Source organism: Rhinatrema bivittatum, chromosome 2 (genome assembly GCF_901001135.1).
Source record: "Rhinatrema bivittatum chromosome 2, aRhiBiv1.1, whole genome shotgun sequence".
Lineage (NCBI taxonomy): Eukaryota > Metazoa > Chordata > Amphibia > Gymnophiona > Rhinatrematidae > Rhinatrema > Rhinatrema bivittatum.
The window spans coordinates 493469972-493495266 of NC_042616.1; the positions used below are offsets into that span (position 1 = coordinate 493469972).

Genomic DNA, 25295 nt, shown 5'->3' on the forward strand with positions numbered 1-25295 from the left:
GTACAAGAAAGCAAGAACCTGTATTTGCAAACACCTCATAAAATGCAATGACCACCCCCACTCCCCCAAGAAAGGAGACCTGGAAATAAGACCAGAGGGAGGTAATAGATCAAAGAAATAGGCAGCTGGGTATTTTGAAGAACCTAGCTAGTACTGCTGCCTGAAGGTGGCGGAGGGGAGAGCGTCCACCCTGAAGGTTAGAGAAAGGAGTAGGATTGAAAGTAAAGCTGGTTAGTGGAGGAGGAGGTAGTCTTTTTTTTTTGTTGCTGGACTGGAACCGCATGCATATAAGTTGCAGCTGCCTCTCTTGTCAGAAAACTTGGGTCTTTCCTGTGCTACGGAAGGGCCTCATGTGATACTGTGATATGCACAGGCTTCGAGCTACTCCTCATGTGCACTGTGTATGAAACCTACCCAGCGGCGGATTCACGATGTCGGACCGGCCCGGGTATTCGCCGCCCAAGCCGGCCCAGGACACATCATGTGGTCTGCCGAGCGCGGCTCTGTCACGGCCACGCACGGCAGACCACGTGACTGGAGCGATCGGCCCACCGGGGGATGCCCGATCCCCCGATAGGCCAATCCGCCCCTGAACCTACCAACCTCTGCTCCTTTTTTGTGACATGCATTGTCTTGATGGAGAAGTTCAGTGCCGAGAAAGTGATGGCAGTGCTATTGGGAATGATGGTGGGAAGGGAGGGGAGAGTGAGGGGGAAGGGGGGTATGCATTGTGCTAGTTTAGAGAGAGGGGTTCTTTTGAGGTCTTCATAAGACAGCTGAAGCTACCCCAGAACGCCTACTGTTTCAGTGTCCTGTAAAACCAGTCACTGTGGGGGCAGAGTTTAAAGCAGTTGCTCCAGGTCTGTCCATTGTGGGGGTCAGGTATGAGGAGGAATATGTGGGTTGTGAATGAGAGGAATATCCAGGATCGGGCTGAATGATATATTCACTCTGACTTGCATCTTTTTCCTGTGGCATCTGAGGAAGATTTGTGTTTTACATTTTCAAGCATATACATACTCTTTATTAAGCTACTTCTTTAAGAATACAGCTTCCAAGCCTTCTTTCAGTTTCCAGTCTACAATATACCTATACGTATACCAGGTCTGGATTGATGGTGAAACTTCTTTCAACTAGAATTGAAGAATATATAGTTTACTTACAGGCCGATACAGTACAGTGCGCTCCGGTGGAGCGCAGTGTTAACCCGCGTTTGGATGCACGTTTTCAACGCGCTAGCTTTACCCCTTATTCAGTAAGGGGTAATAGCGCGTCGAAAACGCGTGTCCAACCCCCCCCCCTCCCTGAAACTAATAGCGCCCGCAACATCAAATGCATGTTGATGGCCCTATTAGTTATTTCCGTGCGATTCACTAAGTAAAATGTGCAGCCAAGCCTCACATTTTACTTTCAAAAATTAGCGCCTGCCCAAAAGGTAGGCGTTAATTCCTCTCGGCACCGGGAAAGTGTACAGAAAAGCATTAAAACTGCTTTTCTGTACACCCTCCGACTTAATATCATGGCAATATTAAGTCGGAGGTCCCAAAAGTTAAAAATAATTGAAAATTTAAAAAAAAAAAAATTTAAAATCGGCCAGCGGCCGGCGTCCGGTTTCCGAACCCGTGGCTGTCAGCAGGTTTGAGAACCGATGCCAGCAAAATTGAGCGTCGGCTGTCAAACTCGCTGACAGCCACCGCTCCTGTCAAAGAGGCGCTAGGGACGCGCTAGTGTCCCTAGCGCCTATTTTTACCACGGGCCCTAATTTGAATAATTTTATTTACTGAATCGCGTTCACAGGAGAGCGGCCTGGGCGCTCGCCCGCTCTCCCACGATTTTTACTGTATCGGCCTGTTAATAATTTTGCAATTTGCACAAATTTGACATAGCCTTTTGATATTGACGACATCCAATAAAATGAAACCAATAATAAGGTTTCCCCCTGACAATGTGTCTTAACATTAATTACTTTTTGTACATCTAATAGCACTGCATCCCAGAAATCATACAACTTAATACAAAGCATGAAATTGAGTCAAGGTACCTGTCATTATTTTACACTCAATGCACAAATTAGAAGTGGTAATACCATGCAAAAGGCTTTATCAGTAGCATAATAACTTCTATGTAATATTTTGTATTACATTTCCTGTAATATAAAATCAACTGAAATTCCATATAGAGCTTTAAACCACTTAATTATATCATTGATAGAATCAGCATTGCTTAGTTCATTAGACCATTGTGATGCAGTTTTGGTCGCTGCTGTTTGTGATAGTTTTTCCCATCTCCTTATACCAAAAAGCAATCTTATTACTTTGAGATCCATAGATCTCAATCCAGTTTCTCAAAGAATCAGGAGGAAACATACTTGAGCACTGATGCTTCAATGTATCCAAAGTATTTTTTTTGTTTTTTAAGACTTAAGTTAGATTTTTAGACTCTACTGTTTTGTTTTGTTTTTTTAATTGATATTTTAGATTTTTAGCTATTTATTGAGTTTTTATAGGCTCTATTTATATTAGTTCTATTTCAATATGATTAATTTTTATCTGTTTTCATTGAATATTATTTGTATTTTATTTTATTCTGAAAGATTTTGCATTATTATTTGTGGTGTTAGAATTATACATCGCCTTGATTACCTATAAAGGCATTTCATCAAATTCAATAAACTAACCTTTAAATTCATATTAAAAATGAGAAAACAGGAAAACCAATTTTAGTGGAGAAAAAATGTTTTGTGGATTTTTGTTTTGTTTTTTTTAATTCTTGTGCTTTCATTTGGATGAGATGGAAAATCAGTGGAAATAACTTTCTTCCTGGCTCGTGCAGTGCTTCTGAAGGCCCGACAAAAGGACAGGGCTGGCCTGCATTTTTGCCGCTTGCTTCGCTGTTCCCAGAAGCCCCCTTCCTTGGAGCTGAGACCCGTAACCAGTGCCGCACCCATCCCTCAGAGATTAAACTAGTCAGGCAAGGTGAGAACTAGCCTGGGGGGGGGGGGGGCTTTGGAGTCTGCAGGACTCTATGGGGTCGGGGGACCTGGTAAGCCTGTGACTCAGCTCCTCCAGCAGAGCTGGTGCTTCTTGTTTTGCTGCTCTGTGCAAAGTTACTGTGCTGCCCCCTCCCCACCCTCCTCAGTTTCTAGTGGAGCCCTTCATGAGCTTCTCTTTTTTTTTTTTCCCTCAACAATAACTTTATGAGCGTTTGAACACCATTTATAGTTGCATTGGTGTTAGAGTAAGGTTGCCAGATTTCTGGCAGGCGAATCTGTTCACGGCAGTGTCAGTTATGATCACGCAGTTCACTTGGGGATTTAAGGGGTTGTTGTCTGGACTGTCCCTGTGATATAACAGTCTAGTCTCAAAACATGCCTTAAAGCACATACTTTAAATGTTGTTACGACAAAATATTTCAAACCCAGTACAAAAGCCTCAGGGCTGGTGGGTATGTCCTGAATACAAGAGAATAAATCAGGCAACAAAATCCATTTGTTGTCAACATTTAAATTCTGTGTGAGAGACATGTCCAGATCAGAGACTTTGAACTTAGGCTCAGGGTATTTTAAACCAGGGGTGCCCCCCCCCCCAGCCAGTCAGGTTTTCAGGCTATCCCTAATGAATATGCATGAGATTTATGCAAATAGGGATAGCCTGAAAACCTGACTGGCTGGGGGGGGGTGCCCGTAGGACCGGTTTGAGCACCCTTGGTTTAAACTAATAGTATTAATATTCTCAGTTAAATAATAAAATAGTTTCCAATCTCCCCAGCATGCCTCTTTTAAATGCTTTCTTGTTTCTGTTCCTTTTTTTTGTTCTCTCTCTCTGGTGTCCTTTATTCTTCTCTAAGTTCTCCTTTTTTTTTTTTTTTTTCCATTCAAAGTGGATTTTTGGATTTTTAATATTCCTCTTGCTTCTTTCTGTTCTCTTCAGATTCTTTCTGCCTGCTTGCCTTTCCCAATTCCTCCTCCTTTTTCTCCTCATTTTCCATTTCTTTCCCCCACATTATCTTCCTGGATTCCCCTCCCCCCACCCATCAAATCCAGAGTCCTGTTTCTATCAGCCCCATCATGAGTCCTTCCTCCCTCTCCCTCATCCCAGTAATTGGTCTCCTTTCCCTCTTTCTCCATCCTCATTCCTCTCTCCCTCACATTCCGCCATATCCAGGGTAATTTCTCCTTCAGTCCCAGTTTTCCTTGGCCCCTGCCCTCCATACCCAGTCTTTTCTCCCTCAGGTCCTCGTCCTCTCTCTTTGTTTCCCTCTCTGTAATTCCTGTGCCCTCTCTTATTCTCTGCCCTCATCTCAGCTTCAGTCTTCACTCTTCTCAATCCTTAGAATGCTCTCCCCACATTCCCTCCCATTGAGCCCCAGAAAACATTTCTGACATCCCCCTGCCAATCTTGGAAAGCTCACCCTATATCTCCCTTCCAGCCCCCATACCCCATCTCACCCCTAGAAGGGACTTCTGCATTCTCTTCCTTCCCTGCCCCCCCCCCCCTCCCAAAAGCTCTCACACATCCCCTTTCCCGTTCCCCTGATCCTGTCTGCTCTGCCATCCCCGCTGCAGCCTCCTCCTGTTCCTCCCCGCTTGGCAGAAGGAATGGCACTTAACTTCCTGTGCTGTGTGGGTCCAGCCTCATGATGCAAGCTGTATGAATTCCATAGATCTTGTGCCTCATACCCATGAGACTGGCCCCCTCGCAGCCCTGGAAGTTAACACTGTGTTAAGAGCTACTCCTGACAGCTGGGGAGGGGGTGCCGAGGGGGGGGAGTGGAGAGGATAAGCCGGATTCTGCACTGCTTAGACGCTATGGGCAGGCTCAGCTGTGTGGTGTGGCCCACTTGGAGCTGCAGCCCTGTACAAGGGCACAGTGGATTACGCCAGCCCTGACCTCCAGCACCTTTAATGTAAAGAATAGCTGTATATATATATATCAGCATAGGTATTGTGGGGTTAGAAAGTGGCCTTGGTGCATCAAGGTACAGCCTCATGGAGCTCTGACATACATGTTTGTAACTGGGTGGACTGGATGGGCCGTTTGGTCTTTATTTGCTGCCACCTACTGTGTTACTATTTGAAAGAGCTTTCAAACAAAACTGATGTAAAATGTCAGTGTGCTGAAATGCTTTCTACAGGTGCCTAGCAGTATTGGGTTTGTATGGAGGAGAAATACTACGTACCATTTCAAGACCATTTAAAAAAATACCAGCAGACTCGTCCGCTGACTCGGTCTGGGCTGTGCTAGCCAAAATGGCCCCTGCTGCCACCGGCGTGGTTCTGGAGGCAGCCATCACATGCAAGGGCTTAGGGGAGTGCCTTCTTCATCTCCTAAGGCTGCAGAAGTCCTCCCCCCTTTTTTTATTTTTGCATTTATGTAATAAGACTCGCATATTGTTTTTGTACCGTAGTTCCCTTGGCTCAGAGACGAGGGATAACTACAGGGCATTGCCGTTGGTGCTTCCTGCCTGCAGTGCAGCAGGTCCTGGTATGGATGTTTAGTGAAGCTACATGAAAAGCTTGGCTGAGGGATTTTTGTGGGTCGGTCGGTGTTTGCTGTTGTGATTGGCGGTGCCAGTTCCGAGTTGGTTTGAAGACCTTCCAGCACAGGATCAGTGCCCTTTGAGAGTAAATTAACTTCATTCATCCAGCTTACGGGGAGTCACTCTCACATTGTCTTCCACAATTCGCAGCTATTTTCCCTTTGTAAAAGCAATCTGTCATGATTTTCGGTATGATTTCTTTACTTTTTTTTTTTTTTCATTTAAGAAAACCGGAAAAAAACCCCATAAAAGTTTGCATGCTAAAATGAGACTGTTAAAACCATTCCAGCCTTCATCTTTAGAGAGTTTAAAAAAAAACCTGTCGGACAGGTCCGGCGTCTAGTTGCCAGTTTCTCCGTAAAGCATGCAACGGGACCCATTCTGAGCCATCATCCGGCTTGGCTTTGTGGAACGTTACCATCCTGTTTGGGACGGGGCCCAGGTGCAGGAAGAGCTGGCGACGCATCTCCCCGCCCACCCTTCCCTTCCCCCCCCCCCCTCCTTCTTCTCAGAACGTCAAACATTTTCATGTGCTTGAGGATTGTTTGTTTGGTTTTTTTTAAACTTTGCTTCTCAGGGTTCTCATTTCTTGATGCGACCTCAATATGGGTTTGCTTTCTTGTGCGTGAAGGCGTGAAGGACGCAGGCCTTTGAGTGGCGGGTGAGAGAGAGAGAGAGAGAGCGTGCCACTGTAGGATTTGGGGGGGGGGGCCGTGGGGGAGGATGCAGTAGTTCCCTTGAATATTTCAGTCTGAAAATTGCTCACCTTAATCACAGCCGTTACAGAAAGAGCGCCTGAGTGTGCGCCACCTCTTCGGCAGAATAACTCATTCCTTTCCGCTGCTGTGCAGCCCAGCGTTCTGAAAGCACCAGAGAAGCCCGTGCCCATTTCACCTTTAAGCTGTGCATCCTGGTGACCATTGCTCCCTGAGTGGTGTGGCTTTCTGGACTGCAGGGACCTATAACCCAGCGCTGCTGGGAGTGGTGGGGGGTTCTCAGGTGGCACAATCAGGCCAATGCAGTATCGGCACGGGTTAAGCGGGCGTTCATGATTGAGCACCCGCTCCCTTAATGCTCTACCTCTCCCGGGTGCCCGATTTAATATTTAAGTCGGGTGCTGCGGTAAAAAGGAGGCACTAGAGAAAATTGTGTGCGCCCCTAGCGCCTTCTCGGCAGCGAGCGCCCAGGAGAGGTAGCATTCGGGATAGGAAAAGGGACGCCCAGTTTTATGAGCCTCAGTTTCCCTGACCTGTGCACACGGGTTAGGAAAATGGACACTTGTTGTTTGAGCGTCCTTTTCCTAACCTGTCCGCCGACAGTATTTTCTGCTTTTCTGTAAATTTTGGGGCTCCTCAAGAATTAACGCCTGCTCCGGGCAAGCGTTAATTTTTGCGGGTTAAAATGTGCACATCGGGCGCACTTTTTTTTTTTTTTTTTTTTGAATTGGGGAAATAGGTAATGAATTTACATTGATGAGGCCTGTTACGCGCTTGATTGGACGCGCGTTTTGAATGTGCTAACCCCAGTTTTGCATCGGGGAGGGTTATGGATGCGCATCCAAAACGCGCGTCCAGTCGCGAGTCGGGCCGTGCGCCACGGCCAGCGCAATGTATTGCGTCGGCCTGGATGTGAGCAGTTGTACAGCGCTAGATTAAATAGCTGTTCGCGTTGCATCCGGGAGCTGTGAGGAAGACTGACGAGGTCCCTAAGTGAGGGCTGTAAATCTTGTCAGAACTTAAGAGCCAGCAATTCTGGCAGTGGCTCAGGGAGCGGATTTACAATGACCTCTATTGTTCTTGGGGAGCGGCTTGGAGAGGAGGTGCCAAAGAGCTGCTAACTGGGCAGCCTTGGGGAGTGACTTGCTGGAGTCAAATGTCTTTGGCTGATAAAAGGCCGCCTTGAATGTTTGTGGATGAAGCCTTCTCATGCCACCTTCAGTTCAGCTCTCCCGGCCTTGTGAACAGGTGTTGGGAGGGGCAGGCGGCTGCTCTGTCGCACCTCCTCCAGGTGTTCCAGCAGTTTACCTGCTTTTCCCTCTTTCACACCCTTTGCAAGGTGGAATCTGTGTACCTTGTCCTTGGGTGAGGTGTAAAAGGGAGCGAGTGAGAGAGAGGTGGAAAAAACCGGGCGTGCATTAAGAACAATGCTGCATGGGGGAGAAACGCGCTCCACAAGCTGGCAGTGGTCTCATAAGACCGGGCTGCATGGCAGACCTCGGTGTGTACGTTTTTATCAAGGCACCTAACAGCAAAAGTATGTGGGTACTTTACTGAAACCAACCTGAGAGTCCGATACAAAATACCCAGCCAGCTTCTGTTTGAAGATTGGGTTGGTAGGCAATCGAAAAGTACACAAATTCCATAAGTCATCTCCTACATGTGTCTGCAACATGCCCATGATTTTTCTGCAACTATTGGGGTTCATTTTCAAAGGGGTTACATGTGTAAATGTAACATCCTATCTTAGCAATTTTCAAAAGCCATGTACTCGAGTAAATGCTTTTTAAAATCAGGCCCTTAGTGTCCACCCGTCCACCCCCTGGGGAGGGAGGGGAAAATGGCTGCTGCTACTAAACAGCCCCCTGCTGGCCAATGAGCAGCAGCGAGAGGGTGCACCTCGAAAGAGGTGCTCCTCCAGCCATCGGAGTGGTGGGTGGGCCCCACTGGCGATAATAAGGATAAGAAGAGCCAACAAAAAGTAATTTAAGATCCTGGAAGGTAGCCCCCGGTGTTAGTCCTCTGCAGAAGGCCTGGGTATCTCTCTCCTAGATACAGCGTCTGCTTCTCAAGCTGCTAGGGGGGTTTAGCAGAGGGAGCATTTGCACTCACCCGAGGAGAGGGAGTACCAGCCGCCACACAACTGCGACACCTCGTTCCTAAGCTTCAGGGTGTGCCCAGCGCGTACCGAAGAGCGCTGTAGTCTATTACTCTTGTGCAAAGGACTAGAGATGTGAATCGTGTGCCCGATCGTCTTAACGATCAGGTTCGGATGGTGGGAAGGAAAAATCGGATCGTTAGAGATTGTGAATTGGAATCGTTCCGATTCCAATTCACATTGTTAAATTTTAGTGAGGCCTGAGCAGATAAACAAAACCCCACCGACCCCCCCCCCCCCCCCAAAAAAAAATGTTAAATTACCTGGTGGTCCAGTGGGGGGGGGGGGGTCCCCGGCGCGATCTCCCGCTCTCGGGCCATCGGCGCCATTTTGGCTACCACTGATAAAAAGGCGCCGATGGCCCGAAAAAAAAAAAACCCACCCCGACCCTTTTCAAATTACCCCTTTGCTTCTCCCACCCTCCCGACCCCCCCCCAAAAACCTTTTACTTGTATCTGGTGGTCTAGCGGGGGGTCCAGGAGCCATCCCTTCAATCGTGCCGGTGCCGGTGCTGGAGGTTTCAAAATGGCGCCGATCGCCTTTGCACTTACCTTGTCACAGAGAGCGACCGTCGCTCCCTGTGACAAGTTAAGGGCAAAGGCGATCGCTGCCTTTTAACTTTACTCTCTTATACTTGTATATTCACCCAGTTACCCCCTACCCTGTTCTTTGTAATTTCCTTTCCTTCTCAGTTTTTTGTAAACCGACATGATGTGTCCTACGAATGCCGGTATAAAAAAGTTTTTAAATAAATAAATAAAATAAATAAGAGCGGGAGATCGCGCCAGGGACCACCCCCCCCACTGGACCACCAGGTAATTTAACATTTTGGGGGGGTTCGGGAGGGTGGGGGAGTGTAAGGAATTTGTTTTAAAAGGTCGGGGTGGGTTTAGAGGTTGTGTTGGTGTGCCGGTTTTCCCACCCTCCCCCAAATAATTCCCGTGCCCTATTTAACGATACAATATAAATGCTCCTGACGATAAATCGTGGGCATTTGTATTGTATCGTGTACTCTAACAGTTTAGAACGATTTTAAAATTATCGGACGATAATTTTAATCGTTCAAAAACGATTCATATCCCTACAAAGGACTGTAGGTGGCACATCTGATCTAGAGGGAGAAGGTAGGTGTAAAAATTAACAAAGTCCCCAGGTTAAAACAGAGTAGTAAAAAAAAAACAAAAATCCCAACCTAACCAACTGATACTGGAAGATTTTGGGAGACTGCAAACGTATTTAGAGCCCAGTTTTATAACCTCCCTAGTTTTCAAAGTGGCCTTACACGAATTAAGTTTGCTTTGAAAATCAGCGGGACCGCGTGGACTTTAGGATGGCATGTGCACGCATATTTACAGAGACATTGCAGATTGAAAGTGCATGTTTAAATGATTTTCCTGCTCCTCTCCCCGGGAACACCTCTTTGTAATTCACTTAACAGTACACATAAAATTGTTTCTACACATTACCTTTATGCATACCACCTCCAGTGCAGGGTTCAGAAAACTTATTCATGCCCAGAAAGCTGTGTTTTATGCACATATATGCTTTTGAAAATTACCCCTTGAGAACATAAAATATGCCATATTGGGTCAGACCAAGGGTCCATCAAGCCCAGCATCCTGTTTCCAACAGTGGCCAATCCAAGTCACAAGGACCTGGCAAATATCCAAACATTAGATCCCATGCTACTAATGCTGGCAACAAGCAGTGGACATCTCCTCAGGAACTTATCCAAAGCTTTTTTTTTTTTTTCCAATTTGCATTTTATTGGTTTTACAAAAGTGGAATAAACAAATATAAGGCATGAACAATGAGCCTGTACAACATAAGATAGTAACCAAGATAATAAAAATCAGGATATATGAAACGTGTAGCTCCTTTAGTAAGGATCCAAACCTTTTTTAAACCCAGCTACACTAATTTCCTTAACCACATCCTCTGGCAATGAATTCTAGAGCTTAATTGTGCATTGAGTGAAAAAGCATTTTCTTCGATTTGTTTTAAATGTGCTATTTGCTAACTTTATAGCATGCCCCCTAGTCCTTGTATTATCCGAAAGAGTAAATAACTGTTTCACATTTACCCATTCAAGTCCTTCTATAATTTTATACACCTCTATCACATCCCCACTCAGCCGTCTCTTCTCCAAGCTAAACAGCCCTAACCTCTTTAGCCTTTCCTCATAGGGGAGCCGTTCCATTTCTTTTATCATTTTGGTCACCTTTCTCTGCACTTTCTCCAGTGCAACAATATCCTTTTTGAGATATGGTGATCAGGATTGCACACAGATTTCAAGATGCGGTCTCACCATTGAGCAATACAGAGGCATTACGACCTCCTCCGTTTTATTTGCCATTTATTTGAACCATAATGTATCTTTTAACTGGGAAGTATAGTAAATAATGGACAACTGCATCTCCTGTCAAAGCAAGACAATGTATGCCAGAGTACACAGAGTAACTCATACCATAGCATGTACTGCTCAATTCATATTTAAGTGAGTTTTACACAGCAGGGATGAGCTACTTTAAAAACTGGTTTGAACCTCTTTTCAGATACCTAGCCTGTGCTGTTAATTTAATGTGTTGGAACTCTTCCAAGCTGTAAGATTTATTATTATTATTATTATTTTTTTTTTGTAACTTGCCTTTCCAAATGATGCTCAAAGTGGCTTACAACATTTTTAGATTTCTGGCATGATAAATCCCTTCCCCAAAGATCTTACAGTGAGAGATAAGTGTCTTGCCTAAGGTCACAGTGACCATCAGTGAGGGAAATGGGATTTGAAATCCTGGTTTCCCAGTTCTCAGCTCTTGGATGTAGCCACCAGGCCACTCCTGTTTCCCCTCATGCAGATGCCTGCATCGAAGCTTCAGCAGAAGTCTGCTGTTTGCTGCTTCATGGTGTTCAGGCTTCAGATAGACGCTGAGAGCTTTGGATCTAGGGGGCTTGTAAATGTTCAAAAATAAATAAATAAGACCTGTCCGAGCCTAGCATTGTTGAGGGGACCAGAACTGCACACGATACTCAAATGAGATCACATCAGAGATATTCTGATATTCTCAGTTTAATACTTCATTTCCTTCAGAATTATTCCTAACATTCTATTTGCTTTTTTGAGGGCTGCATGCTGAGCTCATAATTTCAACGTATTGTCCACGAGGACTCCAAGATCCTTTTCCCGAGTGATGACTCCTAACACGGTACCCGGCATCGTGTACTTACAGTGGGGATTAGTTTTCCCTACATGTATTACTTTGCACTTGTCCTCATTGGGCTTAACTTCCAAAAGCATTTATGTGCATTCAACCGGGGTTTATGCCTGTGAATGAGCTTTAGATAACTGTCTAGGGGCCTGTGCCTATCAAAGAATGTGCAGAACGAATTGTGCATATACTTTTTTTGCATTCCAGGGGGGGCGGAGTTGGAGGGGGAAAGCCATTTACCTGCACACTTTAAGATTTTTAAAAGTACGTACATAAACATACACATATATGTTTACATCTGCCAGTATAAAAGCGTGACATACACCAACTGGGGTACGCACATACCTGCTAATTGTCAAAGCAGTCTTGCATACATAAGTCTGTGTATGCTTTCTGCAAGTGGATTTTAGCCCTACATGGATGGTCATAAAATTCCCCTGATAAAAGTCAGTTTAGGTACGTAATTCACCTTTTCAGTCTCAACCAGGGGCCAATACGTGTAGACGTGCATGCATAGCTTGGTTATGTGGGGACTTGCGCGCTCTCGCAAGAGGCATTTCAGAGAGTGGACTTGGAGCAGGGAAAGGTTTTACACTTAGATGTTCGGTTTTCAAATGTATGCGTGCTCAGAGGCAGGTGTAACTTTGTGGGCGTATGCTGGCAAGCGTACTGGAGACACCCACACGTTTTCAAACTGGACTTGAGAACTTACCTGCAGATTTTAGCCCAGATTTTCAGCATGCATTTATCTGCAGACCTTAGGCCTATGAGGGCTGTTTAAATGCCCAGTTCCTCAGTCTTGCAAGATCCTTCTGCAGTGCCTCACACTCAACAAGCCTCACTTTGAATATTTTTGAGTCATCTGCAAATTTGATCACTTCACTTGTTGCTCCCTTCTCCAGGTAGTTAATGAATACATTAAACAACCCTGGTCCCAGTACAAGTCCCCGGGGCACTCTATTATTTATTTATCTTTCTCCATTCCCAGTTTTTCTTTGTTTGCTGGTCTGATTCTTTAAAGGTTTTTTTCCTCTTGTTTTTGCAAATTCTGTTGCTGCTTTCTCCTGGTGCACTGGTAGATTCTCACTCAGTCCTTCTATTTGTCGAAACTATTGTTCAAATTTAAGGATGGAGACAGATTTTTGGCTGTTTACTTTTGTGCTCCAACACTTTTTGAGTATTTTGATCTGTTGATGCCTTTAGGTATGCCTGAAGGACTATAGTAGCAGCTCTATCTGTGTAATCTATTTCTGTAAGGCCCACAACCACTCTCAGCTCTAGAAATGTAAAATCTCGGCAAAGGCTTATTCTTATAGAGTCTGGGTGGGCTTGGAGGAGTTTTCTTGTTCTTACATCCAACTGTTTGAGATCTTTAGCAGACCAGTTAAAAAAAAAACAAACTATAGGAGTGTAGGGATCGTAAGTTGATTGATAGGTTGTATCTTATTCCATGCTGTTAAAGTGCTTTTCAATAACAATTTTGGTCTCTTTGGAATTCTTTGCTGATCTTTTCTCTCAGTCAACTCTGCTGGATGATTGCATCTTTTTCTGCTCCTAGATACTGTTTATAAACACCTTCCTGCTCAAATTATTTTATGTTGTGTTCTTTTGCTTTGCTTTTTGCTTTGTTCGCTTTGCTTAATTTTCCTTTGACAAAGGTCACCTTAGCACATTTGTCCAGACTGAATACCATCCTGATGTCTTCTGAGAAGCTGTTCACTATTTGGAGTTGTTCCACTAAAATGATGATTACAGGAACTGTAAAGCTTCAGATCACCCACAAATAGTAACTGTTCTGTACTCACTTAATTGTAGCCACCACTGCCATCGGACCAGCCAATTTCTGTGGATCATTAGTGTCTCTAGAATTAAAATTAAATCCATAGCCCAGGGAGTCAATAAAAGTACTCTGGAGACTCAGAGCTAGACAAAACAGGAATGGTGACAAGTGACAGCTTCCAGTGTGGAGAGGCTTAGTGTGTTTTCTTGTTGTATGTGATAAAGGAGCTTGAAGTTGTATGGCATGTTTTTAGGTGCTGAAGGGGCAACGTGCTCCTCCTCCCCTTGGCCTTCCCCCACTTGTGATGGTCCTCCCCACCATTTTCAGACCTCTAAGATGTGCCCACATCCATGGTGAGGAGGAAGAGAGTTGGCATTGGGTTGGAGGAGTGTGGGACAAGGAGCAGGGGTGCCGACCACAAATTAAAAGGTAGGGAAATAGGAATATTGTGACCTGGAGTGGAATTGTGTTGGAGAAAGGGGGGGGGGGGAGGAATAGGGGAGGAGGAAGAAGACCATTGAGACCAGAGGAAAAAGGCAGACACACTCATTGAAATGGTTCTCAGAACCCTAAAAATGATCATGAGATTTGGTTTTGTTTAAAAAAAAGGTAGAAACGAGGAAAGATTCAGAGTTAGAAATTTATGCTTTAAAAAAAAGATTTAAAAACAAAAAAAAAAAGGTGTGGCTTTTCTCATTCATTCTGTTCCATTCTTGAGCTTTGATGTCTCTCTGAGCGGAGTAATTCTTGCCTTCAGATTGCAGGCCTGTGGCACCGGGTCCCAACGCTAGCTGCTGAGCTCCACGGGACCGTGCAGCCCTGCGCCTTCATTGGAGGGTAGCAGGAAACAGCTTGTTTTTTTCTTTTTGGTTGGGACATTTATTCACGAATACTCCTGGTTACATAATTAGCACATATCCCTCCTCGTATTGGCCAGAAATACAAATGGACTTTCTTAACCTGCAATGTTCCTAACTGTATTGGATGGAGGTGTTCCAGCGAGATGTTTAGGTTATGGGAGGAAATCGAGCGTAGATTTGAGTTTCTAATCCCCACAATGCACAAAATGTCATGTTTTTGCCCCCCCATTGTTGCAGCCCAATTAAAAAAAATATATATATATTAAAAAAACGCAAGTGAAAGTGTGTGCAGGTACTTTAAACCTACGTAATCTTCTAGCACTGCAGGCGGTTCAGAATTGCTAACTTTTAAACAGCCGCGCGGGCGCACACATACGCACATATGCTGGCTAGTGCCAAAGGACACGGCCGTTTTATAACACTTGCACATATGTGCACATATGGTATAAAATAGGGTGTATACGTGTACATGTGTGCATAATTTTATATAGGTGCGCCCATGTGTGCACAGATGCCACCTCTAGCGTGTAAGTGGGGGAGCCTTTAGTAGACATGCGCACCGACGCAATTACCAGTTTCTGCAGTTGGTTCCCAGATCGTCCAGGTAAAGGATAAGACTCCCTAACACCCCCCCCCCCCCCAGTTAACTAGCCTCCCTTTTACCCTGTTAGCCCCAACCTTTAAAAACCCCACTAACCTCTTTCGACCTTTTTGTTCAGTACTTACTCGCCATCCATAGCAGAAGTAGGGGACCCTGGCGCGAGCTTGTGCACAGTAAATGCTTACATTGAGATTTCATTGAGAAATCGAGGAATGGCCCCGCCCCGCCCAGACCATGCCCCGCATTGTTTTTGCAAAAAAAATCTTTGTGCTCATCTCGGGAGATATGCGCATACTCGTGTGCTTTTTAAATCCGCATGGCGCGCCCTGGCCCAACTTATACGCATACCCTCCCGGCTTTGGCACACGTAAGGCTTTTAAAATTTGCCTTTTAGTGTTGCATGATGCCTTTTCTCCAATGTAAAAATAGAAAAACAGCGGTTGTAGCAGTTTTAGTAATTATTGTTGGGTTCTTTCCAAGAATACTTCCAAAAATAACCAAAAAACATCAATCTTTATTTTCTTTCATTGCACCTTTTTCGTACCATGTGTCATGCAGTGGCTGCAGGGCTTGGGTAGCCTGGCTTCCTTTTTCCTTCCAGCACAGTCCTGCCATCGCCCAAGGAAACGGGACGTAGACCCCTGACATCAGGCGTGACATTCAGAGGATGCTAGAATTATTGGGCTAAAGGTCAGGACTGTGCTCCGCTCTTCTTCAGTACCTTCAGGATCCAGGTGGGCCCCAGAGGTGGAAGCATCTTGGGGGGTGGGAGAGCGCAGGCGTCTGCCAGCAGCTTGAGCGCCTCCTGTTGGTTATAGAGCAGTGAAATGCTTTCACCCCTCCAGAACTGCAAGTTAAGGAGCCGCCCAAGGCCCCTGGAGGCTTGGACTGTGGCAGCTTGCTTAGTTGGGGCGGCCATAAAGTCTTGTGGAATTAGCAAGAAGAAAAGCTGAGAAACGAGAAAAAAAAATAACTTTACAGTGCAAAAATCAGAATTATTCAATATATGTTACTATTTAACTTGGAGTATAAAAACATAAAATAAAGTGGAGTTCTTGCTCGCTGTGAAGTAGTTTTCTTGTGTATAAGTAACTTGCTTTCACTTGTACCAGAGTCGTTTTAGGGGGTTGAGTCTGCTGGAGTTAGCACACCTGATTCGTTTTATTTACTTAGTGTTCAGAAATACCAAAAGTCTTTGCTTATCAAAGCTTACTACCTCATCAGGATCTGCTCAAAAGAATTATTGTTCCACAAGTGGCTTCTGGGCCTCTATTAATACATCTTAAATTGAATGTAGATAGTGAAGCAACAGAAATTAGAGAAGTAAGACAGATGCAGCTGAAGCACCAGTGAAGATGAAACAGACATGAGGCTGGAGCCTGTGACGTTCATGTCCTGTACTGCCATGCTGAGCAACCGAAGAGGCACTAATGCATTCATAACCCCCACTACTCATTGCTTCTAGCACCGATGGAACATGAGTTCAGCTTCTTTATTTCTAGAGAAGCAAATATTTAAAATAGTCTCTCTGGAGGCTTAAGGTAAAATGACGATAGGGTTAAAGAATTTGGAAATCCAATTTGTTTGGTTTTTTTTTAATTTCCGGTGAATCTCCAGTGTTTGCTGTCTGGCCCTGACTTGCCTGCAGAGCAAGTACAGAATAGCCCGTGATTGGTACAAGCTGAGCAGGATCCGAAGCACTCGCACACAGGCCAATGCAATACCCATGTGCCGTGGCCAGCGCACGGCTCAACACGCGATTGGTTGCACATTTTGGACGCGCGTTCATAACCCCTGATGCAAAAACGGGGATTAGTGCGTCCAATGGAACGCATAGCTAATAGCGCTCATCACGTGTGAAGGACATGTAGGTGAAGCTATTAGCTAATCCCCCGCAATGCACAAAGTTTCATGCGCGGCCACTGCAGCCATGCAAGTGGCAAATTTTATGCCAGCCTAAAGTGTAAAGGTCTGCCGCACTCGAGGGCGTATTGTAAAAAAACTAAAATTCCTGCTTTCTGTGTTCCCTTCTGCGAGTATCGTCGTGATACCAAGTAGGAGGAACCACAGAAAGCGTAAGCATGTAAAAAAAAAAATTCACAGAAAAAGAAATTTGTGGGTGTCCCATATAAACCCACCATTTACACGGTGCAGGCTATTTATATTGTGCCGGTGGCGGGAGAGAATGGATGCTCGTATTGAGCTTCCGTTTCCTAACCCGCGCCGATGCTGAGGAGGCGCTAGGGACGCACGATTTCCCCTAGTGCCTCCTTTTTTTTTCACTGCAGCGGCTAATTTTAATATTGAATTGGGCGCCCAGGAGAAGGTGGATCAGTGCGCGTTAAGAGAGCGGGCGCTCAGTCACGCGCGTCCATTTTACGTACGCCAGTATCGCAGCAGCCTGACAGAGTGGGGAAGGCTCTTTCTCCTCGCGCCAGCCTGCCTTGAGCCATCCGGCCGTCTCCCCATCCTCGCCTTGAAAAATCTATTTCTGAGGCTGGATTCTTAAAGGCAGCTCCTATGCTGGTAACCCATGACCAGTACATTTATTTGGCGCCTAATTGTAAGAAGGGCTTTGTCCTAACAGTATAATGTTGCCCTTGTACCAATGTCATAAAGTAGGTGGAGCTGCTGAGGACAGGTTTGCTTCCCTGTGGAATTTGGCTCGTTGGTGAATAGTTCTTTGAAGGGGGGATTTCTGTGAGTTTTATTTATTTATTTATTTATTTTTAGCACAGAAGACTGATGAAAACGATGAAACTGGCACAATCTTAATTCACAGCAGCACTATGATTCCTCTTGTAACAATTTCCTCCTCAGTCTGTGCAGGAAGGTCAAAAGCCAGCCAGGGGAATTCCTGCCCTCCAGGGCTTGGAAAAATAGGGTCCCTAGGTGGGCAGGGTGTCCTTTTGATGGGCAGAACCACCCCTTCCAACTGGCAAGGATATAAAGTCATGGGCTCTGTACAGAGAGGTAATCTCTCTCTCTCTCTCTCTCTCTCTCTCTCTCTCTCGTTTGGAAGCACCAGGTGGGTAACTTCCCAGATGTTAGGCTTTGCCTTTACTCACAGTTTGTTGGATTAGTCTTGGTTACTGTTGCAGTCCTTGTTTTATCTTTCTTTTGTATCCCCAATGGGAGGAACCCCAGGAGCAGGACTCTTAATGCTCCCGGCAGGAAGGAAGGGCAGTCAGAACCTCTGACTTGGAACTTGACATTAGGTTTACCAAACTCAGGAAATCTCCAGGGTGGCTCCCCAGCGGGTCACTGACACCCCCCTTCCTCACTGAGGCTCGCGCAGGGCAGATCTTTCCTAACCTGCCCAGGCCTAGACCCAGGGTTCCCCATTCCCTGAGCCAGGAACTGAACAGGCTCCAGTACTTAGAGTAAAAGTTCCAAAAAATCACCCAGAGGGGAATAACCCAAACCAGTCAGAGAGTGGACTGGAAAAGAAACCCCCCCCCCCCCCTCCCGACCCTGGCCTGGACCATCAAGCAGGGCTTGCCTGGCTGAAACCGGCTGGGCCTGTAAAATAACAAAAAAATCGAACTCCTGCTGTACTCAGCACTAAACCCAAAGGACTGCCTCCTCAGCTGTAGCCGGGGAGCTGTTGTATGGCAAACCCCGCAGAAGGAGGAGCTGCATCTGGAGGGACCTCCCAATCTCCATCCTACTCTGACTTAACTGACACTGTCATTAAATACCCAGGGCTTACTGGTAACCCGAGAAGTGCCCGGGTTACACCATCATCATGGCATGTGCATAAGCACTGCTAAACTCATGCTGCCCTCGTACAGGGTAACACGGAACTGAACCGTGTATGAGCACTAAATCAATCTGTCCTGCACTTACAGGCCCTGCATCTCACATGGAAGCCCAGGGAGGAGGATACTAGGGGGCCATATCCATATGCCCATACGTAGCAATACTGCTGGAGCTCAGAGCTCTGTGGGGGTATTCATTTGCACATCGCCTTGATTTAATTGGAAGAAAGGTGATCAGTTCAATTAAAATTAACTACATATCAGAGGTCAGCTGGAGGGAAGAGATGGGAGGAAACTAGATGTAGCCCTGGCAGAAATTAGGGACCAGGGGAATGGGGAATGAAAGGTCTACTGGGGGGGGGGGGGGGGTGTGGGGGGGTTCGGTTATTGATGTCTGAAGCTGAAGGGGAAATTAAGACTGAGGGAGTTGATGGGAAGAAACTCAGTGCTGACAACTGGCCTTGCAATCTATGAATTGATGTGACGTGTGCAAATTTCACTTTGCAAGCCTTGCAGATTGCAGATAATTTACTGGGCTTGTGCACACAAAAAAATTGGTTTGTTTCATAAATTTGTTTCAGCACAAAACCAATTTTCAGTTTGGTTTGTTCCTTTGTTTTGGTTGGGGGGGGGGGGGGGTTTGTGCGTGTTTTGATTTCTTTCATTCATTTTAGAAGTTTGAGGATAATTTGATTACAGCCCCTTATAGGACTGAAGTCCAGGTGTACAAAGTACAAGCAGATTTCAATGCAGATTTAATGCTTGTAAGTCTGCTTTGAAAATCAGTGTGACCGTGACAGAACAGGGGTAAATGTCCACGCAAACATTTATATTTGCACTTTCAAAAATTGAAAGCACACCCGTAATGATTTCACAGCCCCAGCTCCACGCCTGGGAATGTCTCCTTACAGCGGACATAAAAAGTGCTTGCGAAACCACTTCCATTCATATTTTTAAATGTACAGCCCCCAGGGTCATTTTTAAAAAGGCCCATTTATTCATGTAAAAGCCGAAGTAAAACTTAAACGTGCATAAAATTAAATTTTATGCTTGTAAAAAAAACCTGTACATGCATAAACTACCAAAACAAATGAGAACAAATGCACACCCGCACCCTTAATAATTACAGGCTGTGAAACTGAAACTGCTGCATATCCGTGAGATTTTAACATGGAGGAGTAACGGCGTAAAGAGTCTGGCGTGAGAAAGGACCTTATTTTGTGGACTTCTAAATAGTACAGGGAGCTGGTTTGAGTATTTCTGTGCTGCAGAATGTAAGTATTGGCAGGCAGAAGAACTGTTGTACCTTTGGAAACTCCCAATAAGGTTTTGATACAGAAAATACAAGAGTTTTCATCATCATTGTTTGTATGTGACACACTTTTCCAGGGAGTTGAAAGCATGTTACACACAGTGCCGTTACAGTACCGCACTATAGTTATGGAGCCATATGCATGATAAATAAAAATATAAACAACATTTGGTGTAGTACCTCACAATGATTAGGAAATACAGTTAAAGTAACTCCAAGGTAGCAAATACAGTTGCAGTCTAAGTAGTGCAAAGCCGTTGTGTAAGTGTAAATAGAATAGTGCAACCTGGGTACAATTAGTGCAGCAATGTTGTCTGGTGGGTTCTGCACTGAGTTGCAGTAGATTTGCATCTTTGTTAGGTCAAAATGCTGCCTGAAGGATAGCAGATCTGGGGCCAGTCTGATGTGAGATAGTAAGGGATTCCACGGGGCTGGAATTGATCTTGCAAAGGTTTTCTTCTTGGTTTTGGTGAGGCTCCTTGCTTTTGTGGATGGCCCCTCCAGACATGCCTGGGTTTGTGAGCGCAGATGGCATGGGGCTATGCAGAGGGCGAGAGACCTCATGCGGTAGGTTGGGGCAAGGCCTTTAAGGTGTTTTATAAGCGAGTACTAAGAGTTTGTGTTTAGTGTGGTAGAGTGTCAGAAGCCCATGTAGCCATTTCAGAAGATGGGTCATGTGGTCAAATTTCTTTATCTTTTGTTATCATGCAGGCTGCAGCATTTTGTATGACTTACAGGTGGCGGTTTAAGGTGCTGGGAATGCCAGCAGAGAGGAAATTATTTATATAGTTCAAAGTCTGCTGACTCTAATCATTATTATTCCAACACAGGTTACGACTTAACCTACATACAATTAGATATTTGCATAAAATAAAAATACAAAAATTACATAATATATGACAGAAGACCACAAATACAGTAGTCCAGGTGGGAGATTACTAAAGCCTGTTGCAGAGTCTTTGCTGTCCAGGAGGGGTTGTAGGTGGTGGGGCTGATAAAATGCTGTTTTGGACAATGCTTGTATCTGAACCTTAGCGGTGGGTTAGAAGTCTACTGCAACACTTCCGTACTTGGGACTGAAGGTAAGGGTTCTTCCATCAAGGGTAACCTTGATAACTTGGAATATTACTGATTAGGTGTACCCAAATAACTTTAACTGGAATTGGTTATGATCAGTGAATATAGCTGGTTAAGTAGTGATGGAAATAAAAAAAAAAAAAAAAGACTGAACCAGTCCCCCACCCCAGTGAAACAGATGTTGACATTTTGCTGCTGATCCCGCTCTCCCACCCAAAAAATAATTCAGAAACGTTGCGGGCCTATGGGCCTGAAAAGCCGCCCTCCTCCCCTCTCCCCCCTCCAAATTGCAAAATTGAAATAAATAGTTGGGCCCTTCCAGAAGCCCCTCCTGCCCCACCCGGAACCCTCAAACCCTTTTCTGCCACTGGGAGCTGAGAACAAACATCCAGCGTCACTTTGATGGCAAAAGATGTCAAAGCAACACGGGGTGTGCCAGAAGCGGAGCGATTGTTTCAAGCTCACGACCATAGTAAAGGGGTTTGGGGAGTTCCAGCTGAGGGCCGGATGGCTTTACAGGTGGGGAGGAGCTTCTTGAGCTCCTGATTGTTTTAATTTCACCATTTTATGGGGGAGGGAGCCTTTTCAGGCTAATAGGCCTACAATGTTTTTGAACTGTTATTGGAGGGGAGAGAGGGAGGAGGCATCAAGAGCAGGAGCAGGCAACTCCCAATCCTGGAGTGCCAGAAACTGGTCTTGTTTGCAGTCTATCCACAATGAATTTGCATAATATTTGCATACAATGCATGCACATGTACTTCATGCATATTCATTGTACATCTTCTGAAACCAGTCCTGTTTGTTGCACTCCAGTGCCAAAGTTGCCTACCCCTGGTCTAGAGTTAGCTGTGATGTGCATGTGTGACAGAGGGTGCAGTATTTTGACTAGTGTGTAGTTTTCTCTCTAGGGATTTGTAGCAGTCTGGCTTGTTCTGTTTGCCCAGTAGGTGGCGTATTAGTATTCTAGGGCCTGTTGTGTCACACACAGGCTCTCACAGGCAGGTGCGTGGGAGAGAGAGAGCCTGTGGGGCCGATGCAATAAAGTCAGCGCCCGCTCTCTTAACGCGCGCATGGCGCCCCAAAGGGATTGGTGTTTAGCGTAGTCACGAAAACCAACGCCGAGTCTATCGGCGTCTGTTTTCGTGGCTGTCCACCGGTAACAAAAACCGATGCCGTTAAACTCAGCATCGGTTTTTGTGATGGGGTCCGACTGTCAAATTTATTTTTTATTTCTTTTATTTTTCTTCTTTTTTTGATGCGCACATCTATTAATGCCTGCTCCTGGCAGGCATTAATAGATGACAGTTAAATGTGCGCACATTTTTCTTTTTGCATCAGGACTGAATGCCTAATAGCCTCATTCACATGCATTTGCATGTGAACAGCGCTATTGCATTCACTCCGCGATGGACACGCTTTGAATAGGCGCTAATCTCCTTATTGCATTAGGGGATTGATTAGCGCCTATTCTACCCGCGTCCAACTGCTCGTTAACAGTGCGCTTGGCTCAGTGCACCGAATTGCATCGGCTCCTATGTCGGGCCGATGCAGTATAATGCACTCGACCGAGCACATCGTTAGCCCCCGTTTGGCCGTGCGTTTTCGAGGAGCTATTTTTACCCCTTATACAGTAAGGGGTAAAAAAATCAGTAAGGGGTAAAAATCGGCCCATGGTTGGAAGACGGACGCTCAATTTGCCGGCGTCCATTTTCCGAACCCGTGCCTGTCAGCAGGTTCGACAACAGACGCTGGTAAAATTAAGCATCGGCTTTCAAACCCGCTGACAGCCGTCGCTTCTGTCATTAGGGAAATTGTCCCTAGCACCTCCTTATTACCGTGGGCCCTCATTTAAATACAAAATCGCACGCCCAGGAGAGTGGGCGCTAGGCTCGGAGCGCCGGCTCTCCCATGAATTTTACTGAATCGGCCCACGTGTGTGAGAGAATTGGCATGTATATGAGAGAGGGAATGTGTGAAAGAATGAATGTTAGTATATGAGATAGAGAAGAAAGTTTTTGTGGCCCTACCTCCCTATCTATGATAATATCAGGGTGCGTGGAAATCAAAAGGTCCCAGGCATGGAGAACAGGACATTTTTTAATCCTTATTTTTATTATTGGGTATAATTTGATATTTCTGTTTTGAAACATTTTATTGTTTTTTGGGGAAATATTAGAACATTTTTTAATTATTGGATGTTTTATTCATCAGATGTTTTAAAATATTTTATTGATGTTTCGGAAATAGAACAAATTTATGTAAGTTTTTTTTTAATTATTGGATGTTTTTCAGCTGGGTTCACATTTATTCATTTTATTATCAAGGTTTTAATATTATGAATGATGTTTTATATTTCTTGATTTTATTGCTTGATGTTTTGCGAGGCATAATAATACAATCGGGCTTCTGGTTTCCAGTTCAGCTTTTGGTGGCACATTTCTGTTTTGTATTTGGTGAGGATTTGTCTGTCTTTTAAAGGTTCAGTTCTTGTGTAACTTGAATTTTTGCTGTGAAAATGATGGTACTTATCATCACTGGCCTTTATGGTATTATGGTCCTCTCTCATTTCTATTTTAAACAGAACTTTTGCTCTTTATTAATTTCATTTGCATGCAGATAAATGTTTTTGAATGCTCTTGCAGAAAATATTTTTTTCATTCATATTTTATTGTAACTGATGTTAGATTAGGTGATTATTTTAAGAGATGTCTTTAGATAATTTTCCCTCTAAGGATTGGGTTGCTGTGAGCATAAAATTGATACGCTTTTTGCACCAAAGAAAGTAGTGCTCACAAGCGGGCCGATACAGTACAGTGTGCTCCGACAGAGCGCACTGTTAATCCGCCATTGGACGCGCGTTTTCGACACGCTAGCGTTACCCCTTATACAGTAAGGGGCCAAGAACGCGCGTACAATCCCCCGAATCTAATAGCGCCCTCAACATGCAAATGCATGTTGAGGGCCCTATTAGGTATTCCCGCACAATTCAAAAAACAAAATGTGCAGTAAAAACTGCTTTTCTGTGCACCCTCCGACTTAATATCATGGCGATATTAAGTCGGAGATCTTGAAGGGTAAAAAAAGTAAAAAAAAAAAAATTTGAAGTCAGCTGGCGGCTGTCGGGTCAAAAACCGGACGCTCAATTTTGCCGGCGTCCGGAGCCCGTGGCTGTCAGCGGGCTCGAGAACCGACGCCGGCAAAATTGAGCGTCAGCTGTCAAACCCTCTGACAGCCGACGCTCCTGTCCAAAAGGATGTGCTAGGGATGCGCTAGTGTCCCTAGTGCCTCCTTTTGCCTGTTTTTACTGCCGGGCCTCATTTAAATAGAGAATCGCGCTCACAGGAGAGTGGCCTGTTCGCCTGCTGTCCCGCGGACTTTACTGTATCGGCCCGAAGGTAATGTAGGAGCGTGAACTGTGTTCTCTGGCACCTAACGGCAGCAAATTCTCTGGTGCACCAACTTCAGTAGTCACTCTAAAAAGTCTACGTGTACTAGCACTAAAGACGTGCGCTTCTATGCACAGAAGGAGGGTGACCTCATTTTCATACATAAAACACAGCTTAATCCTTGAAAATGCCTTTTAAAAATTGCCCCCTCGATTTGACTCTCCCAGTCAACGACCAGAATTAAATTGTGTGTGCTCATGACCTTTGCAGGTGTGACGTTTGCTGCATTACCTTTCGCACCCACCGGGGTTTGGTGCGCCACAATGCAGTCATCCACAAGCAGCTTCCAAAAGACCCGTCGGGAAAGCCTTTCATTCAGAACAACCCTTCCATCGCAGCGGGCTTCCACGACCTGGGATTCACCGACTTCTCCTGTAGGAAATTTCCCATCATATCTCAGGTAACCTTAACCACCAAGGAGTGTGTGAGTCCAGACTTTTGCTTGACCGTAGAATTTGATGACGAGTCAAGAGTGGGCCAGTGGAGTCCATTTTGCCAGGCCTGCTTGGAACTAGGGGTTTAACTGGGCGGAGGTGTAGCCTAATGGGTTAGAGCAGCGAGCTGTAAACCAGGAAAGGCAGGGTTCAGATTCCACTGTTGCTCCTTATGCCCTGGGGCAAATCACTTCACTCTCCATTGCCTCGGGAACAAACTTGGGCTCTGATGTACACAGAATGGGAGAAAAGCTTTAATAAATCAGATTATAAATGAGATTGTAAATCCTCTGGGGACAAGGAAATGCTTGCAGTACCTGAACATAATCCGCTTTGAAGTGTCTGACTGGCCACAAAAGGCGGAACATAAATTAAAAATTAAATTCAATCTTTAAAGATAAAGTAG

At 45.1% G+C, this 25295-nt stretch overlaps 1 protein-coding gene across 1 annotated transcript in view; it reads left to right on the forward strand.

Annotated features, from left to right (window-relative positions):
* Positions 1-25295, forward strand: part of RREB1 (ras responsive element binding protein 1) — a 267242-nt gene that overhangs the window by 209390 nt on the left and 32557 nt on the right. The window contains 1 exon segment of the mRNA XM_029590608.1: positions 24666-24855. Within this exon segment, the coding sequence (XP_029446468.1) occupies positions 24666-24855 (190 nt within the window).